General features: G+C 35.1%; 1 protein-coding gene across 11 annotated transcripts in view; it reads right to left on the bottom strand.

Annotated features, from left to right (window-relative positions):
• Window positions 1–1010: 1010 nt before the first annotated feature.
• The window catches only part of LOC128230239 (myb-like protein X), a 71093-nt gene continuing 51200 nt past the window's right edge, over window positions 1011–20903 (bottom strand). For 10 of the 11 annotated variants that reach the window (XM_052942337.1, XM_052942343.1, XM_052942346.1 and 7 more), the window contains 10 exons: window positions 19204–19761; window positions 16594–16638; window positions 15837–15878; window positions 14243–14338; window positions 11546–11666; window positions 10146–10290; window positions 8162–8203; window positions 6897–6978; window positions 5698–5754; window positions 1011–3719 (listed from right to left, as the gene is read on the bottom strand). In XM_052942337.1, coding sequence (XP_052798297.1) covers window positions 5740–5754; window positions 6897–6978; window positions 8162–8203; window positions 10146–10290; window positions 11546–11666; window positions 14243–14338; window positions 15837–15878; window positions 16594–16638; window positions 19204–19761 — 1146 coding nt within the window. In that variant the 3' untranslated portion in view covers window positions 1011–3719; window positions 5698–5739. The remainder of the gene's footprint in view (window positions 3720–5697; window positions 5755–6896; window positions 6979–8161; window positions 8204–10145; window positions 10291–11545; window positions 11667–14242; window positions 14339–15836; window positions 15879–16593; window positions 16639–19203; window positions 19762–20903) is intronic. The other variant, XM_052942338.1, reaches the window with a different exon arrangement.

Genomic DNA, 20903 nt, shown 5'->3' with positions numbered 1-20903 from the left:
GGGTTGACATATTGTGACAAAACTTCTTATATAGGAAGAGTTTACGGAGGACTTCTTTGGTTTGCAATAAGGACCTCTAGATTTGAGGTTAAGGTTACTAAAAAAAAGAAAAAAATAACAGTTAAAACTGAATCTCACAACAAAGGCTTAAGTTCTTCAGTCAATCATTGAAAACTTGGTATGGTCGCATCTGTATCGGTAAGATGCTAAAATCTCTGCTAATACCTAGACATGTTTGTCTTTGGAAACAAGAGGGTTAGAGTTGTTTGTATCATGGCCTGACCAGGAATTTGGAGGCCAAAGGGGCAGTTAACCCAAATCTTTAAATGAGGTATAATGCCAAGGAAGATAATTCAATCCCCAAAACTTGGTTGGGTAACAACAATGAATGACATTCAAATGTTTCACCACTGAGAGGAGGGGTGAAGGACCATCCGGGCTCTGTGTGCTTCAACTGGTGCTTGGTGGCCTTATAGTAAGTATGGCATGTTCTTGTTCTCTTATAGAAGTATTATGTGATTTCTATCATTTGTTTATGTTTTACCAGTTCCTGATTTTAGGTATTGAAATAAAAACGTAGCTACCTCTCCAGGTCAAGTTATAAGTATTTCATTAATTGAAGGGCAGTAACTCTGGATTTACTGGCCCAAATAAAGCAAAAAAACTGAGTGTGCCATCATACTTTCATTATACACACTTCCTATTATTAAAGTTTCATTCATTTCCTATTTTAGTTACATAGTATTGATGTCACTGTTAACAGAAACATTTAAGCATGTTTCAAGTTCAAGCTACTCCCAGGGTCAAGTAATTAATTTGATTCAGGCAAAACTTGCACTCACCACAACTCTATAGCTTTACACACTCTTTTCAAGTGTCATTTATTTCTGTATAAATAATCTAGTACTGGCGCTAGACAGACTAATATAACCTTCTGTCATTTATCAAAGGGCAACAACTTGACTGTTACTAACTATTTGGGTGGACTATGATAAATACAACACAAGATGGAGAGGAATGAGATTTATTTAATAGCTCAACTTTTAAGGTGTAACAAGGAGGTTGGGAGTTAGTGACAGTTGTCTGTTGTTAGTTCAAGTTAGATTAGTGATTGAGGAGCGAAAGCGACACAGTTGTAAATGCCTCTGTTTTTGATGTCATTTAAAACTTGTTTTCTTTCACACCTTACAATGTGCTTACATTCAGGGTCCATATTCATCAAACTTCTCAAGTCAATTCCTAACATAAGTCATTTTCCTAAGGTGAGTATCTGATTGGTCATATGATAAAATAACTTAATAATATCTAAAATACTTTATTTTCATTACTTTTATGTTAAATAAGTACATGTAATGTTGAAAACACTTGTACTCTGCTTAAAATTTCACTAAGAATTTTTTTGTAAATTGACTTAAGTTAAGAAATGACTTAACATGTTTTATGAATACTCAGGCCCAGGAGGTCTCTTCACCACTTTGCTTAACATAGAAACAAACAGGACAGTATAGATTCCAACAGTACAAAGACAAGATGTAGCGTCCTTTAACTGCTTCTATACAGGGTGTTTTAACTGAACATAATATGATACATAGAGGTACATTGTATTCTAGTTAAGATCTGATGTATGTTAAACAATGGTACCTGACAAGTAGGAAAAAATACTCTTAAATGCAAAATACAATGACGATGGTTGTGTATTTGTTTACAATTTCCTGTCTTATATAAAATATACATTTCACTAAAATGTATGGCTAAAAGTAGAACTATCCTAAATAAACAGCTTTGAAACATCAAAGTCATTCATTGGTTCATTTCATACCCACTAATTTTGCGACCAATCATTACAGCAACAGCTTGCAATAGTTAAATAAATAGTTTGTATGCAGTCTTTCGTAAATGACCTTACACCAAACTATTCCATTTCACTTTATGAAATCAGAAAATAAAAAGTTATATATCTAATGTTGATTGATGACTTGTAAGAAATGAAAAATATAATATTTAACACTACAACCTTTTTCAACCAAATCAAACGTTGCACACAAGAAGAGCTAGGAAAATAAACATATTTTTTACAGAACATCCTTTCTATTTTGAGTAAAACAATGAACCAGTGACTAACTATTTCAAAATCTGTCAAGGGGCATACGTAACACTACGAGAATCACACAAACCGTGGAAATAGTTATAAATTGTAAAGCTCATGGTACATGGGTATATTGCAACTAATGATAAAGGCTAGCTAGGACTCTTTGTAGAACCAATTTTAACATCTTTAATGTAATGCAATAACGCAGAGCCTTTCAAAAATATGACTGTTTTCTTCTCATTTCATCTTTTCTAGGAATCTTTTTATCGAAATCAATAATCTAGATTGTTTTTTTTTTGTAAATTTAAGTTGCAAAAAGATGAGGAGTCAGTGATTTCGCAAAATTACTAGACTACAGCAGTAATACTAAATAGTAAACAAAAAAACCTATTCCTCTTTTTTTCAGCAGTATAATGGAAAAAAACCCAATGACTTTTGTAGACTATATGTAACACAAGCTGGTAGTAGAATAATAAAAGCAACATATATACAAAAATATAAATCAATTTTTGAGTAACAATGAAAACAGATCTTTTGAAGCTCATAAAAACAACAGATTTGCAGCAAAACAAACATGAAGAATGCTTAAAACCATGATAATTTTATTTTATGTTTTCTCCACAAAGTAACTGGCCTTTGCTCAATTTTCTTCGAAATCTTTCTTACCATTATCTTTCTTATCTTAATGCTTCAAAAGTTATATTAATTCCATTTTTTTAGTTTTAAGTTACTTATTTATTCAATGTAAAAGATAAAACAAGCGAAATCTAAGAATTAAATTTGCGTTTTAAATAATATCAAAACTTACTGACTAGTATATAACATATATGGCAATGTATTGCAATTTATAATTTCTACTTTAATATGCACATCTTTATATCTACATGGCCATTATATTGGATTAATATGCATGAACCTGAAAAAATAAAGTAGTTATACTGCAATATGCAGTTTGTTACATGGCGTAAAATGGCATAAAGTATATATCAATTAATATAATAACATCTATACATCCAAATAATATTTAATGAATCATACACAGTTTGAAATTTTGCCAGTGGTTTTTGAAATGATGGTGAATGTAGTGTTAGCAAAATACTGAGTTTGTCTTTTATCCTAAACATGAATATACATTTTAGGTTCTAATGTGGATATGATTTTAAATTTAACCCACTCTTTTGTATAACAACTTACAAAACAGAACATATTCATTTATGAAAACACAACTGTACATTAGCAAAGCTTGCTACATTTCAAACAACATTCACAATCATATTTTTATTCATAAATTCGGACTCAATCATTTACACAAAATACAAGAAGCATTTAACATCCAACAAATCAACAACTTAAACACACTGTTTCATACTCTATGTCTTGGTTTTTTTAAACGAAAGGTTAGACTATACGAAAATATGTAAGGTTACAGATTTGCCAAAGATACAGGAAATGTAACAATTTCATTTTACTCCACTGTTCAGCCATGATGTATTCACTGCAGGCCTTCAGGTGAAGTTTTCCACCAATCAGTGAAGAGAATTTATTCAGTGCAAACTAGAAGGTCACTTGACATCTCGCATCCAGTCTGCTGCACTTCGCTCCAGTAAAATTTGATAAAGATGAATTAATTCTGAAAAAGATAAGAAATACTAATTTATTGTTTTTGTTTTTTTTCAAAGATGTTTGTAGGCAACTAAATCTTCAAATTGAAAATGTTTATAACTGTAGAATGTTTGCTAAGCCTCTTTTTTTTTAAAAGATGAAAAACTTTCACTGACAAATGATTTTAAAATGGCACAATATTGATCTAATTTCTGTAGTTCCGGTAGGGATTTCCTCCAGCAATCGGGCTTTTTTTGGACAGATTTGTCAAAATATGACACCACTCTTTAAAGGAAATGTCAATGACTGAAGCGATTTACGGGATTAGCCAATGCATTCATTTTTATTCAAGTTTTTTATCCTTTAAACAGCTTCATAAAAGTCTTAAACACTGTTGTATATGTTGTGAGTTATATTAATAAACTGTTACAATGTCATGAAAAGAATGAGTCACACTGCAAATGCAAATATCAACACTAGTGTTTGTTGCAAAAGAAACTAAAAAGTGAATTGAGAAAAAACATGTTTGAGAAATGATCTGTGTAGAAAACAATCGTTCCTCTTTTGAAGTGAATCCTTCAAATATAAGGATTATTAAGGTGCTGAAACTGAATTGAACAAGACACTGTGATTGTGAGATTCTAGATATCCATTCCAGGTTATATTCTACCAATCTACATAAAATCTGAAAATGAACAGTAGTATTAACAGGAAGTACCAGTAATGTAGGTGAACAGTGCAGCAGGCATGAGTGCTGGCAGGCAGGTTATGTAGTGATTTTCATCATGATCATAGTTATCCATTCAGAGGTAAACAATTACATAAAGTTACAAGTTGTCACTCATGAGTGGCAAACACCCCCCAAATTGACGCCCCATGAGATGTGCTCCAAACCAGTGACCTTGATTTTTGTGGTTTAAATCTGGTCTTGTGCGCGACACGTGATTTTCATGTGGTTAACATCTATGCAGGTTCAGGCCTGGACACGACCAGAATACTTATGTAATATTTCTGCATAATTCCACTGAATAATCTTAAAGAGTTACCCCAATGTTTTAGGTAGGAGCCTGGATCTTGTACACTAAACATTGTCATCATGTGGTGAACATTTGTGCCCAGTTATTCAAATTTGTCACATGCGTTAGAACATTACAGCCCTGACACACAGACAAACTACTGTATGTCACCATTTGGGTACTTCCATTTTCATTTTGACTAATTGTTATTTGATGAGTATGGTATTATAACTAAAATTGTAAAGAACAGCAGGAGCAAACTATTGTGAACCTCTGAATGGTTACATAAAGACATCCAAAAGTAAATTGTTGTTTGCTTTGCGATATCAAAATATCAACAATATTTCTCTTTTGTACTGTTTTAATTACATTAGAAGAATAGTTGATGATTATTTCAACATGAATTTTATGGACTTAACCCACTTATGCACCTAAAACTTTATTCAAATGCTTCCCTCAGACATTTAGGCAATTAGTAAAAGAGATTATTTTCATGAAATGAGACAACAAACACCTGTTAAGTCTAAAAAAAATCAGAATTGCAATCTCCTGAGCAAGAAACTCTTTTTACTGATGGATGAAGAACAAACAACAAACCAGTCACCCTGAAATGATGAATTCTTTCTCGAAAATTCCAGTGAAAAATGAAAAAAAGAGCTAAAAATGTGCTAAATCTTTAAATACACAGATATTGCAGTGGTCGAAATTAACATTTACTCACAAGCCCTGCACCAGTAAAATGTCTTTGGCACTTGCTCAAATTCTGAACTTTATATTGCAGGGCTTGTTAAATTTTTTAATGCCAAGCCATAGTAAAAGAATTCGGGCTTGTTCATCCAAAAGTCTAGTTTTGATGACTGATATTGCTTTGACAAGCTCATTTCAGGAAGACTATAAACAAACAAACACAACACAAAAAGAGCATCTTTACATCCCACAACAGAACACAAACGCTTGCTCATCCTTACGCCGCACAGCATACCGCATTACCTAAGGACCTCAGACCCCAGAGGTCTAAGCTAAGGGGAACTACTATTCTGCACCCTCCTGAAATAGGAGCAAGCGCATCAACATATGACTCAGAATAAAGGGAGACTAATCATTATTGTTGATGCTGCGATCATCAATTCAATCAAATAATCAGCAAAAATTTATTTTGATCAATCGTAACTGTTTTTCATCTAGCTTCCTTAATTTACGCTTTGAATTCAATTCTCTGTCTTTCCATATTGTTGAAAATGAACAAATTTCGGACCGATTTTTTAATAATTTTCTGTTACTGAAATCTGTCCACCGTGGTCTAAATCGGTCCAGGACGCAAATTGTCCGTTTTAAGAAGCCCTGGTTGTTGATATAAACATAAATGCTATTTTAATACCATTATTTAGCCTGGAAACACAGGAACAATTAGATGACTGACTACGGTTATCCATTTCGATTCAATTATCGATTATGAAATTTGTCCTATTTATCATCCAACACTTATAACTATAATGGGAGCGTAATAAATTATGACTGATGCCAGTGATAGGAATCTTCTACCAAGTGAATTTCTAGTTAGCTGCGCACTTTATAAGCATTGTTATCTTCTATACGTTACAAATATATAACTACTACATTATACTGTACTGAATAAATTTACATGAATTGTAGCTTATTTGCTTATATTGCAGCGGGATGTTAAAGCAACAAGCTTGTATTTAAAAACATTCTTTATTCTTATCCAGTTTCACAGTTAGACAAAAGACGCCCTTTATTTTTTGCAAATAGGATAAACATAAAATCAGGATAAGAATAAAAAAGGTAACTTACACATGACAATGTCATATTATGATGATGTCATATTATGCAACACAAAGCAACAACACAGTTTTGACCAGTTTGTATAATTATATAAATCAAATTTCAATGAAAGAAAGGCACAATATCATTATACAGAAACTGCAATATAATTATACAGGAATTACAATAAAATTATACATGAACTACAATATAATTATACAGGAACAACAATAAAATTATACAGTAACTTCAATATGATTATGCAGTAACTATATAACTTTACAGTAACTACAATATGATTATACAGTAACTATAATATAATAATACAGGAACTACACTACAATGACTGGTATACAGTTACTACTTATACATTGTAGTTGAATTTTTCTAGCATAAAAGAATCTCACCTCATCATCATCATGGGCAGATTTCAATGTTTCTCTAAAGTCTGAAGAATGATCGGTCTTTTTAGTAGATATAGCGGCAAACCTGAAATTTTCAAGAGACATTTAAGTTAGCATTTTATTTGGTTGTTCATTTATGCAAGATAGTTTTCTCCAAATTTTTTATCACTAAATTGTGCATACCAATATTTTGTCAAAGTAAAATATTGAGGAGTCGGTTTTCGGACAAGGACTGGCAGGACGAGAAATTTAGTAACAAGAGCGCTTTTCAAATTCAAACAAACAGTTATTAAAGCCAGAGTTAGGTGTAATGCCTCTGGAAACATATACCAAGTTTCAATTGAATATCTTGAAGGACACCAAGGCTATCACAATGCCCTGACATTTTTTCAAACTTATTATTGGTTACTGCTTCGTCTACCAAAGTGTCTGAGATGCATTTGACATTGGATGGTGGTCACCACGCATGACAAGTAGGTTTTCCCCCCACATTATAAGACCACATTCTTTCTTATTATAAGACCAGATTCTTTCTTATTATAAGACCAGATTCTTTCTTAACATTGCGCTTATTTTTATGATCATTGTAAAATAAATAAACTTCAACTTAATTTTGTAAATGATAAAATACAGTCAAACCCGTTGGCTGGATAGCCCAGGGACCGGTCAAAATACTTTGAGCCTCGCAAATGTTGAGCCAAGTGGGAATGTTTACATAGAGTAAACTAAAATCGGTCCTTTACATCAAGTTCGAGACAACCAGGAAATCCAGCCAAGCAATATCGTGTCAACGGGTTTTGACAGTAGTCAATGTACAATGTGCTGCACAGTGCAACTGATTGTTTACTTTATTTGTTGATAATGTAGTTTATATATATAACTTATAAGTTAAGTGGTTAGTAGGTGACCTGATATGGGATATACAGGGCGAAGTATATTGGGTATTACAAAGTATATGTCAACTACTAACCCTGCGACGTATATATCATCACGACAACCTGTTGACATGTTTAAATGTTTCATTTATTCTTGGAATTGGAAAACAGACGCCATTTTGGGACGATGTGAATTTGGTGACCGAGTATGGTAAAAAATATGGGGTCATCGCATGACCAGTCCTGGACCAAAGGCGTTGCGTCATTTATGTTGGAGACGTGATATAAATATATATGTGTTTAAGAAAATTCAAAACTATAAAAATACTTAAATTGATTACATATTAAGTCATTTAAACTGTACATTCAAAAGTAACAAACCTAAATACTTACTTCTGTTCCGTTTTATTAACTTTACGTAAAACTGGTTTGGCACTGAAAAAGAATATTAAAATTATAATATAATGAAACAATCCAAAATTGAATACATTTTAAAAATATGAATTCAGATGATTAAAACTTGGCTTTTTTTAAATTGATTGTGATAATAGGTGATAGGGCAATCAAGCTCACACACATTTCCTTTGTAAAAACCACAACCGTGATCAATTTTGAGAGGCCATGAGATATTTCCCTGATCCCGGATCAAACCATAGTTACAATCTTTTGGTAAAGATATAGACACCTATACCACTTAACCAACTACCATGTAGTGGGTCAGCAACCTCTTGGACATGAGGTAGACACCTACATTACCATGCACCTAGTGGTGATTTGCTCAATGGTTCTCGAACCCACAACCTCTTGGGTATGAGGTAGACACCTAGATTACCACCTAGTGGTGATTTGCTCAATGGTTCTCGAACCCACAACCTCTTGGGTATGAGGTCAACACCTAGATTACCACCTAGTGGTGATTTGCTCAATGGTTCTCTAACCCACAACCTCTTGGGTATGAGGTAGACACCTAGATTACCACCTAGTGGTGATTTGCTCAATGGTTCTCTAACCCACAACCTCTTGGGTATGAGGTCAACACCTAGATTACCACCTAGTGGTGATTTGCTCAATGGTTCTCGAACCCACAACCTCTTGGGTATGAGGTAGACACCTAGATTACCACCTAGTGGTGATTTGCTCAATGGTTCTCTAACCCACAACCTCTTGGGTATGAGGTAGACACCTAGATTACCACCTAGTGGTGATTTGCTCAATGGTTCTCGAACCCACAACCTCTTGGGTATGAGGTAGACACCTAGATTACCACCTAGTGGTGATTTGCTCAATGGTTCTCGAACCCACAACCTCTTGGGTATGAGGTCAACACCTAGATTACCACCTAGTGGTGATTTGCTCAATGGTTCTCGAACCCACAACCTCTTGGGTATGAGGTCAACACCTAGATTACCACCTAGTGGTGATTTGCTCAATGGTTCTCGAACCCACAACCTCTTGGGTATGAGGTCAACACCTAGATTACCACCTAGTGGTGATTTGCTCAATGGTTCTCTAACCCACAACCTCTTGGGTATGAGGTCAACACCTAGATTACCACCTAGTGGTGATTTGCTCAATGGTTCTCTAACCCACAACCTCTTGGGTATGAGGTCAACACCTAGATTACCACCTAGTGGTGATTTGCTCAATGGTTCTCTAACCCACAACCTCTTGGGTATGAGGTCAACACCTAGATTACCACCTAATGGTGATTTGCTCAATGGTTCTCTAACCCACAACCTCTTGGGTATGAGGTAGACACCTAGATTACCACCTAGTGGTGATTTGCTCAATGGTTCTCGAACCCACAACCTCTTGGGTATGAGGTAGACACCTAGATTACCACCTAGTGGTGATTTGCTCAATGGTTCTCTAACCCACAACCTCTTGGGTATGAGGTAGACACCTAGATTACCACCTAGTGGTGATTTGCTCAATGGTTCTCGAACCCACAACCTCTTGGGTATGAGGTCAACACCTAGATTACCACCTAGTGGTGATTTGCTCAATGGTTCTCGAACCCACAACCTCTTGGGTATGAGGTCAACACCTAGATTACCACCTAGTGGTGATTTGCTCAATGGTTCTCGAACCCACAACCTCTTGGGTATGAGGTCAACACCTAGATTACCACCTAGTGGTGATTTGCGCAATGGTTCTCAAACCCACAACCTCTTGGGTATGAGGTCAACACCTAGATTACCACCTAGTGGTGATTTGCTCAATGGTTCTCGAACCCACAACCTCAACTGCACATGCTTTTAGGCAAATACTGAGAACTCACAACTTTCCACGCGAGTGACTTATCTTCATATTTAGTTACTGCTAAATCATTATAAAGAAGAGTGGCAAATGCTAAAAACAAAGACTTAGTACTCACAACTTTCCACGTGAGTCGTTGATCTTCATGGTGAGGTCCGCCACCTCCTTGTCCTGCTTGAACAACTTAAACTCGATGTCATACGCCTCAGAGTGGATTTGAGCAAGTTTGTCTTGAAGGTTCTTGATAAACCTACGCAGCTCATCTGTAGGAAAAATACAAATGATGCAGTTGGGTGATAAATTGATACAATTTTATTGGAAAATACAAATTACAAAGAGATTCAATTTATAACATCATGTCAAAATTTAACTTAAAATTTATGTAAAGGTATAATTATGACAAATATCAATCACTTACAAGAATTATTGTAATTTACAGAAATTAATATTCATTTTAACAACATTGAAAGGTACATGTATTGTATATGAATATAAAGAAAACATCATTCAAGAAAATCAACATATGCATTTTGTTGAAAAGGACTCTTAATATATATATGTAATTTATTAAACAACAAAATTTTGAATTCAAAATCATTTTTTCCCGATATATGGAACACTTTTAATGTTAAAGTGGGACGAGCAATTAATGAAGTCTGAAAGTTATAGGTAGAAACAAAAAGAAATGGACCTATGCATATATATACTCAAAGAACAGCTGTACTTTTTCACCAGTTTTGCACCAAGAGGAAATTGCACAACATAATTGCTCATGCCTTTGAACGTCCCGCACACGGTGGCCTTCTTACTAGAATCATTTCCTACCACATAATCGCCTAGTTGACTACCTGCCAAGTTGACATTAAAATTTGCGTAGTGTTTGAAAAAGCTGCCCTAGCAGCATACTCATTTAGAATCTAATATATAGTAACTGGTGCCATCATAATGTTTTGAGTGTTCATAATACATCAAAGGAAAATGCAAAACCTAATAAATCTTGGATCAAGCTAAACTTTCGACAAAGAGAGGTCTTTTAGGAAATTCAAAGAAACTTCTATTTTCCCTAGTTTCTAATCTAAAGTTAACCTAACAAATAATTTAAGACTGAAGTAGTTAATCTAACTAACTAGGTAAGACTGAAATAGTTTATTTAACTAACATATTAATACTTAAAAGTTAATCAAACCAATAAGTTACGATTGAAATAGTTAATCTAACTAACAAGTTAAGACTAAAATAGCTATTCTAACAAATTAGTTTATGCTGAAATAGTTAATCTACCAACACACTTAACACTGATTTATTCATACAAAAAACGATGTGATCTCCGCAAGAATTCATGTACAGTTTTCACTTCATTAAAAATGTCTTTGAAAAATGCTTATCCAACAATTCAGATGAAAACTAAGTGAAAATGGTAAGTTTAACCACTAAGTTAACACATGTTAAGACTGATTTCTCCATGCAGACAACACCAAGGTGACAAGACTACAAAATGGATGTCCATGCAGTGTATACCTTCTCCGAGACCGTCTATATTGAGGGGACCTACACGTTCGTTAATGAATTTCTCTTTTTCCTTGGCTTTTGCTAGAGCTTCTTTTTTAAGATCTTCCGCAGCTTTTTGCATAATAATTTGCTACAAGAGAAAAAGTGAAGACTGAAATTGGTTTTGGGTAAAGATTTGGATACAACATGTTGTTTAGCACACAGAATGGCAAGCAGAACAATGAATATGGGTCATTCCCATGCAAACATTCCTAGTCATTTGAGATGATTCTCACATCACAAATCTGTGGAAATGGAAAAACACGAAGAGGAGATGCCGACATCTGTCCATGTTAGGTGCTGAACACTCAAGAAATGTTTTAGCCACAGAGATAAGACAATATTGGCATAAGAACGCAAGCAAGCCATAATGATCTACAGAGGCTCAAACAGCTCATTGACAATCCTGAAAAATAGCCGGGGGGGGGGGGGGGGGGGGGGGAGATTCTATTTGAGTATGACGGATTCATGCCTACAGCAGATATAAAGGACCTCAGACCCCTTTTAAAATTGTGTCCAAGGTCATTTGTATTTGTTTCAACAGTACAATTAAGCTCTCAATCTTGATTTCCAGATTGGTCTTGAACTTGAGAACCCTATAGCACAGACAAGTTAGTTTTGGCATAGAAAATTAGGCTTGGCATCCCTGAATCAACATTTTGATGAAACCAACACCCCAAACTAAATGAGGTATGTAATTACTGTAACAGTGTTACATCACCTTATTGCACTAAGCTAACTATATGCAGTACATTCCCAACATGGAGCAACAAAAGCACTGAGCATGAGTGAAAGTTGAGATAAACATGAAATATTGCTAGCTAGGGGTCAAGGGAGCCTGAGGCTTCCAAAATCTTCTTAATTATAAGGAATTCAAATTATTGAAAATGCCTTTCCTTGATAATAAAAAGACTTTGAAAAAACACTAAGAAACCTTTTATATATTATCCTTCATTATAACTAAATAATACTTTCTACCCTGCTTTAAATCTTACATTGACTTCTGATATCAATTATTTCAATCGGATTGTTGTAACCACTTCAACTGCCAGTGTTAAAATAACTAAAATCTTCAGCATTCCATACAAATATATATTGTTTAGATTAAAACATTAGTTTATCCTTATTTACTTTAGTGTTATCGCAAAGACAGTAAGTCATTAATAAAGTTGATTTCTTTGGTGGTTGGGCTCAAACCCACAACCTCTTCGGTGAGAGGCAGGCTCTTCAACTAATAAACTACCTCACCCTCAATATATAGCCTTTAACACAGGTTGGAAAGTTAAACTTTATAATTTTATGAGAGTAATAAAGTTGATATTGATATACATATATCCCCAACCAAAAGGCAGACTTTGTGTCATGCCGGCTACCTTTGGTCATGGTGTCTAGATCAGGGGGAAGGGGAGCAACTCTGTCTGCCAGTTCTCTTCTCTTGTCTGCTTCCTCCTCCTCTGTGTAAGTTATCTCCCCTATCAACTCCTGCATGCATCATGCAAACAAAACAACATCATGCAATGATGATAAAGAAATTTCAAGAAAAAGGGTACATGTGTGATATTTGTATTTTATATTGACATTGCTCTTGTCATTTCTATAGAGAAAAACTGACATTCCTTTGACATGAAGCGGTTGGTGTTTTATAATATATGACGTCATTGTCTTTTCATTGCTGTACTCTGATTTACTTAGAGTCACACATCATTTAACTAATGGTAAACAACACTTTTTTAGTATGGTTAACAACATCTTATTGACCAATGGTAAACAACATTCAACATTTTATTGACCAATGGTAAACAACATTTTAAGTATCTGCAGTTCTTTTTTACAGATGCTTAATGCCAATATTATACTTTTCCCCTTAATTTTACTAGAAATAATTTATATCTTTAATTTAAAATGGTTAAAACAGACAAACCAAAAATATAATTAGAATATAAGTATTTTCATATGTTCATAAAGCATGAACACTCGTGCATTGTTTTGCAACTTTTCCTAGAAAATGCACTTCCTGGATTTGCAAAATCTCATGGAGTGTTATAGTGTATGAAAACATAAAAAATGCAAATCAATATTTTGTTAAGACAAGAGTGGGTAAAAGTTAAGAAGAAAGCCTCACTGAATGAAATGATGCACATGCATAATAATACACATAGATACAACGAAATAACAATTATAATTGTAATCTGCATTAGAATGTATCAATGTTATACTGTTGTTTGTTTTTAAATGCTTAAGTTGTTGGGAATCAATTTTTTCAAAGTATGAAGAGAAAAACTCCATGGCTGATATACATACAACATCTTAAGTAATTTCATTGCTTCATTAATCTTTTTATTCTTTTTGTTATTGTCAAATATTTGTTAATGTTAGTTTGTTATTTACATAAACTCGTACTCAATGCAAATGAAGTATTTAAGAAATTACCAATATAAGTAATTATATCATATGAAAAGTGAGATACCTAAATTAGAAAAATGACGTAAGTTAGGAAATTACCTAGGATGTTTCATAAATACCAGCCCTGACCTTGAAATAGGAAGGCACACAACTTTAAACAAATAATTATCTCAACTTTGATATATACTTAATTACTTGGTGAATACACAGTGTTACAAGAACCCTGTATTAAACATAGGTATTTTAGAGTTGAACCCCCTGTACCTTAAGTTTCTTCTTCTTCTCCGGGGTGAGTCCTCCCAGACCCTTCCTCTTCCCCCTCTTCTTCTTGGGCTCTGTTTCAGCCATTCTTGCTTGCTCCTGGAAGCACAAATAAAACATGATATAATTCCAGAATTCTTTTTGCACAGTTTCTGGTAATGGCGATTTAAAAGTCTTAACTTTGAAGTCATAAAGAATGTGATTTAGTTTATGGCAATTGTTTCTACTTAATTGTGAAGACAAAGAAAATATCTATACTTAAATGGATTTATTTAGCTGTCACTTGATCTTATATTTTATGCAGGGGTACAATGTTTTTGTTTTAAACCAGCTATAAGTCAAACTTTACCTTCAGTTTCTAAAAATTTAACTTTTTAAAATTCATTTTTGTAGCTGATGTTACATGTCTATATCGCTAGCTACTCCACTGGGTAATATGTTACACATAATTGTATATCCATATCGCTAGCTTTGAGCCTTTGTAGTATGTTACACATATGTGTCTGTCTATATCGCTAGCTACTCCCCTGGGTTGTATGTTACACAAAATTGTATATTCATATCGCTAGCTTTGACCCTGGGTATTATGTAACACATATGTGCCTGTCTATATCGCTAGCTACTCCCCTGGGTAAAATGCTACACATAATTGTATATCCATATCGCTAGCTTTGACCCTGGGTAGTATGTTACACATATGTGTCTATATATCGCTAGCTACTCCCCTGGGTAGTATGTTACATATAATTGTATATCCATATCGCTAGCTTTGACCATGGTATCACATGTTACATATGTTACACATATGTGTCTGTCTATATCTCTAGCTACTTCCCTGGGTAATATGTTACACATAATTTTATATCCATATCGCTAGCTTTGACCCTGGGTAGTATGTTACACATAATTATGTGTCTGTCTATATCGCTAGCTATTCCCCCCCTGGTAGTATGTTACACATAATTATGTGTCTGTCTATATCGCTAGCTATTCCCCCGCTGGTAGTATGTTACACATTAGTGAATGTCTATATTGCTAGTTTTGACCCTGGGAAGTATGTTATACATTTGTGTATGTCTATATCGCTAGCTACTACCCTAGGTTGTATGTTATACATTTGTGTATGTCTATATCGCTAGCTACTACCCTAGGTTGTATGTTATACATATGTGTATGTCTATATCGCTAGCTACTACCCTAGGTTGTATGTTATACATTTGTGTATGTCTATATCGCTAGCTACTACCCTAGGTTGTATGTTATACATTTGTGTATGTCTATATTGCTAGCTTTGACCCTGGGAAGTATGTTACACAAATTAAGTGTATATCCTTAATGCTAGCTTCTCCCTGGGGTAGTATGTTGCACATATTTGTATGTCAATAATACAAGCTACTCCGCTGGGTAGTATGTTACACATATATGTATGTGTATATTGCTAGCTATGCCCCTGGCTTGTAAGATATGCATTTTATACTCAGCATATATATTTTTCTCATCAATTAAGAGTTCTAAGAGGAAACATAACAGCCTTCTTTTAGCATCTAACAATGTACAAATTACAATAAGAACAGATCAAAGAAAGCCTGATGCTTACTTCTTCCTGTCTCTGCCTCTCTAGTTCAGCCTCCTCTTCCTCCTGTAGATAACAAGGTCAAGGTTTTAACACAAGGTCAAGGTCAACAATCAAGGTCAAATAATATTACGATTAAAACATAGCATATTCAAATCATTAAAATGTTTGAAAGATTAAAAAAGAAGATAACAGTGTGAACATAACCTTTTTAAGTCTTAAAGATTCATTAATCTATGAAAAACTAGAACTTTTGACACATTCTGTTTGTATTACCTTCAGATAAGTATAACATGCAGATTGTATTATGTAAGAGTAATACTATGTGTTTTTGTAATTCATTTCATCTACTTGTATTTATCTTTATTCATTAAACTGAAAGAAACATACTTGACAAAAATTTATCAACTGCAAAATGATGCCAGTCGTTCATACCATTAACATTTATAAGATCTTTAAGCTGAAGCCTAAATATTGACAAAGAAAAACAAATTCACATACTTACAGAATTCACAAACAAATCCTGTAACTCTCAACAAACCATAATAATGCAGCTTAACTGTATTCCCCTCACAGTGAAAACAGTTGCATTCCCAACCAATAAACAACAGGGCTGTCACTGAGTCCTGAAATCTCTCACACATTGGCATCATGACAGTAATAATGGTAAAAGGCGAAAAAGTTCTAAGTGACATTAGATAAAGATGCAGTTAGAACGTTTTCTCCTTTATTCCTACCGTGATGTACTAGACTGTTCTCCTAGCAGAGATCTACCTCTTACCTGTCGTTGCAGTGACGCTCGTCGCCTGGAACTGTCTGACGATTTCTACATGCAAAAACATGCAAAACAATGTAAAAAAACAGTCACTGTCATGCAGCAAAAAGTTTCCGTCAAGACAAGTGAGGTTGATTTTTTTATTATTATACAAGCTATCTGTAGTATATTTTCCCGGTTAATGATTCTTACTGGATTCTTTTTCTTCAAAAAAACTATTTTACATACTTATTTACTATAAATATGTACAAATTGAGACTACAAAAGCCAACTACTTTTATATCAATTAAAATAGCTGCAAAACTTGCCAAATCAATAAATGTAGGTTCTAATTGTAATAAATGAAATAATATCACAATCTAGTACACAAATAGTTTGTAGCAAAATTTAGTACAATAATAAATGAAATTAAATCACTGTGCATTTCATAAGAAAAAAAAGGGAAAGATGCAAAACTACAAAGCATAAGCATGCCATACATGTAATTACCCAAACTTTACAGTCTGTAAGAAAATATTGCAACTTTGAATTAAAACAAATTAATGCTGAATTATCATATCTTATATGGTTACAATTGAATTGCTTATAAATTAATGAATTAAACCATGTTAGAACATCCCATCTGGCACCTCCTCCCCATGCCAGTTGAGTCACGCGCATCATCAAATCTCTTCGTACATTATGTCTTTTCAGTAAGTCGCAATTAAATATGTGATAACGCAAGACTTATATTCGAAAAAAGCCTATAAATAATCATCAAAATTTTTTTTTTTTAGAGGATCTATTTTACGTCAAAAGTGATATTCAATTACTATGGTCAGGAAGTCAGTAAACAATGTTGCATGTGCTTTTTGGTGAAATGTACAAAAATACGTTTGCTACATGAATTTTCATAAATAAATAATTTTAGATATGAAAAAAAAACAAGAGCTGTCACAGTATGTGACGAATGCCCCCGAATGTGACATTGACCTATGAACAAGGTCAGTACATGAAAAGTTGATATTGCCTTTACATATCAAATACATATTGCAAGTTTTTTTAAATTGCCTCTGAACATAAAAAATACCACCCATATTTATAAACCTACACTCTTATGACCTTATATTCAGCATTCCATTGTGAATAAACACTTAGTGTATCTTTCACCTTAGAGCTAGGGACATAGGTCTTGCGCGCGACACGTCCTCTTGGTATGCTGAACACATGTGGCAAGTTATTTTAAAATCTGTCCATACAAGGGAAAGTTACAGCCCGGACACGACAACCTATACTCTATGTCCTTATATGCAGCACTCCATTGTGAATAAACACTAAATGTGACCTTGACCTTAGAGATAGGGACACGGGTCTTGCACACGACACGTCATCTTGGTATGGGGAACACATTATGGCAAGTTGTTTTAAAATTTGTCCATACAAGGGAAAGTTACAGCCCGGACACAACAACCTATACTCTATGTCCTTATATGCAGCACTCCATTGTGAATAAACACTAAGTTTGACCTTGACCTTAAAGGTAGGGACACGGGTCTTGCACGTGACACGTCGTCTTGGTATGTGGAACACATGTGGCAAGTTGTTGTAAAATCAGTCCATACAAGGGAAAGTTACAGCCCGGACACGACAACCTATACCCTATGTCCTTATATGCAGCACTCCATTGTGAATAAACACTAAGTGTGACCTTGACCTTAAAGGTAGGGACACGGGTCTTGCACGGGACACTTTGTCTTGGTATGTGGAACACATGTGGCAAGTAAATCAGTCCATATAAGGGAAAGTTACAGCCCGGACACGACAACCTATACTCTAAGTCCTTATATGCAGCATTCCATTGTGAATAAACACTAAGTGTGACCTTGACCTTAGAGGTAGGGACACGGGTCTTGCACGCGACATGTCGTCTTGGTATGTGGAACACTTGTGGCAAGTTGTTTTAAAATCTGTCCATACAAGGGAAAGTTACAGCCCTGACACGGCAACCTATACTCTATGTTCTAATATGCAGCACTCAGTTGTGTATAAACACCTAAGTGTGACCTTGACCTTTGAGGTAGGGACACGAGTCTTGCACGCGACACGTCCTCTTGGTATGTGGAACACATGTGGCAAGTTATTTTAAAATCGGTCCATACAAGGGAAAGTTACAGCCCGGACACGACAACCTATACTCTATGTCCTTATATGCAGCACTCCATTGTGAATAAACACTAGGTGTGACCTTGACCTTAGAGGTAGGAACACAGGTTTTGCACGCGACACGTCGTCTTGGTATGTGGAATACATGTGGCAAGTTATTTTAAAATCTGTCCATACAAGGGAAAGTTACAGCCCGGACACGAGTTATTGAGCCAGACACACGGACGGACGGACGGACGGACGGTGTGATTTTAATATGCCCACCTTCGGGGGCATAAAAATTCTATCAAGTTTTTTAGGTCTAAATCGAAAAATCTGACTCTCGAGCATGCTACATGGCCAGTAGCATAACAAGTAGACACAAGCCCTTGGGTCAGATTTCTCTATCCAGATAAAAACACATGATAAGATATTATTAACCTATTTTTTTTTTTAAACAAGACATTGTTCAATACTCATTGAAGATCTACTTACATCAAAGCTTGATTCGCTACTGTGTACACTTGATTGGTCATAACTTGACTCTCGGCTATGTAGATTGGTCCCATTGGTCATCTGACCAACTGACCGGCCCTGGTCAGTGCCTTTGAATGACCACCTATCAGTGACCTTGACCCTTGGCTGGTCCTTGCTAGTGACCATTTTAGACTGGTTCACTTTATTCTCCTCCAAACTCTCCCTATTCCCATCTTTAAAAGGCCAGCGGTCAGCAATCTTTGCCTTAGCCAGTCTCGCATTAACTTCTTCTAATCCTAGTGGCTCTTTCGATTGACCTCCTCGAACTTCCTGAGAAATTTCGGCCTGATGCTCGAAAAATTGTGAAGCTCGCTGAACTGTTTCATTGCGTTGGCTGTCACTTCTAATAAAAGGTTCTCTCATAGTAGGTTCAGGACTCTTTGGCAAGGTTAATGATTCATCAACACCTTTACTGGCCTTTCCTATGTATTTTGAGGCTATGAACTCTGTGTTTCCGCTCAGACGTTTTTGTAGGCTTTCTTTCTTCTCAGTTGGTGATTTGATAGTCTCAGGCTCCTAAAATATCGTACAAAATATTATATTCTTCATAACTTGAAAGACTAATTAAACCAGGGAAACAAGCTTCATTTAATACAGCTCTGTGAAAGTAGTTATATAATTGTGCGCCCCAACATGCCAAAAAAATAAATGAATGCACTGATCCAGTTTATGGCAGAAAATTTAGCTGACATTGGCACATAAATATGATGCAGGTAATCTGGAAGGTAAAAGCTGAAGTTGCTCAGCTATAATATTTGCAAAAAGACCCAGTCAGTATGGATTAACTGTTCTCTTTAACAACAACAACACACTGCCTGTTTTTCTCAGCAAATTAAGGGCCATAACAAGTGTACTAAATTTCATGTGAATATCCTGAACGTTTTTTTAGTTATGGCTTATGTTGAAGTGCGTTGTTGCTGCCACAGTTGCTGACAACACCAAGGCTTTTCGCCATACCCTGACTTCATCCTTCATGACAAAGAAGGAGTAAAATCAGGACCAAAAATCAGACAAGCACAAAAGGTCGAAGAGGCCCCCGGATGGCTCTCTGGAGAAACAAGATGCTTGCTGCAGCCTCTTCTGATTATCAAAGGGTATGATTTAAACCAAATTTACAGACAGCTACTGAATAATTTGTTTATGTACCCTGCCAAAAATATATTTTGCCTGGGCCTTGAGGTTTCAGGCAAAATGTGTTCTTTATTTATTTCCCAATGAAGTCAATATATAAACTGGACTTTTGTTTTTGGAAACAAAAAATAAGTGTCTCCCCCCATGCTCCTCTCATTCTGCACTTCCTCTCACTGTGGTGAACAACTGACGCAAGTTTCACAAAACATTTCAAAGGGTTTTCGAGATAAAGAGAGGAAAGTGTGACAGACAGACTGACGGATGAAACCACTCAAGCTAACAGCAATATGTCTCCCCATGTATAACATGGAGAGAAACATAACAAATGAGCCCTGGGACAGCGCCAAAGTTGAAGGTTGTAAGTGAGTCAAATAAATTGGTAGAGGACTACCAGTCAATAATTTATAGAAACAATAAACCCTGCCGATGATTACCTTAAAATATCTAAGCTATAGAGCTAGCAGCTTTTCTTCGTTTCGTACTACTGATCATATAGTTAACAGTCTAAACCAGAAGCATTACAACAA

This window comes from Mya arenaria, chromosome 4, assembly GCF_026914265.1.
Source record: "Mya arenaria isolate MELC-2E11 chromosome 4, ASM2691426v1".
Lineage (NCBI taxonomy): Eukaryota > Metazoa > Mollusca > Bivalvia > Myida > Myidae > Mya > Mya arenaria.
Note: the sequence above shows the minus strand (reverse complement) of the source record. Positions and strands in the feature narration are given on the sequence as shown.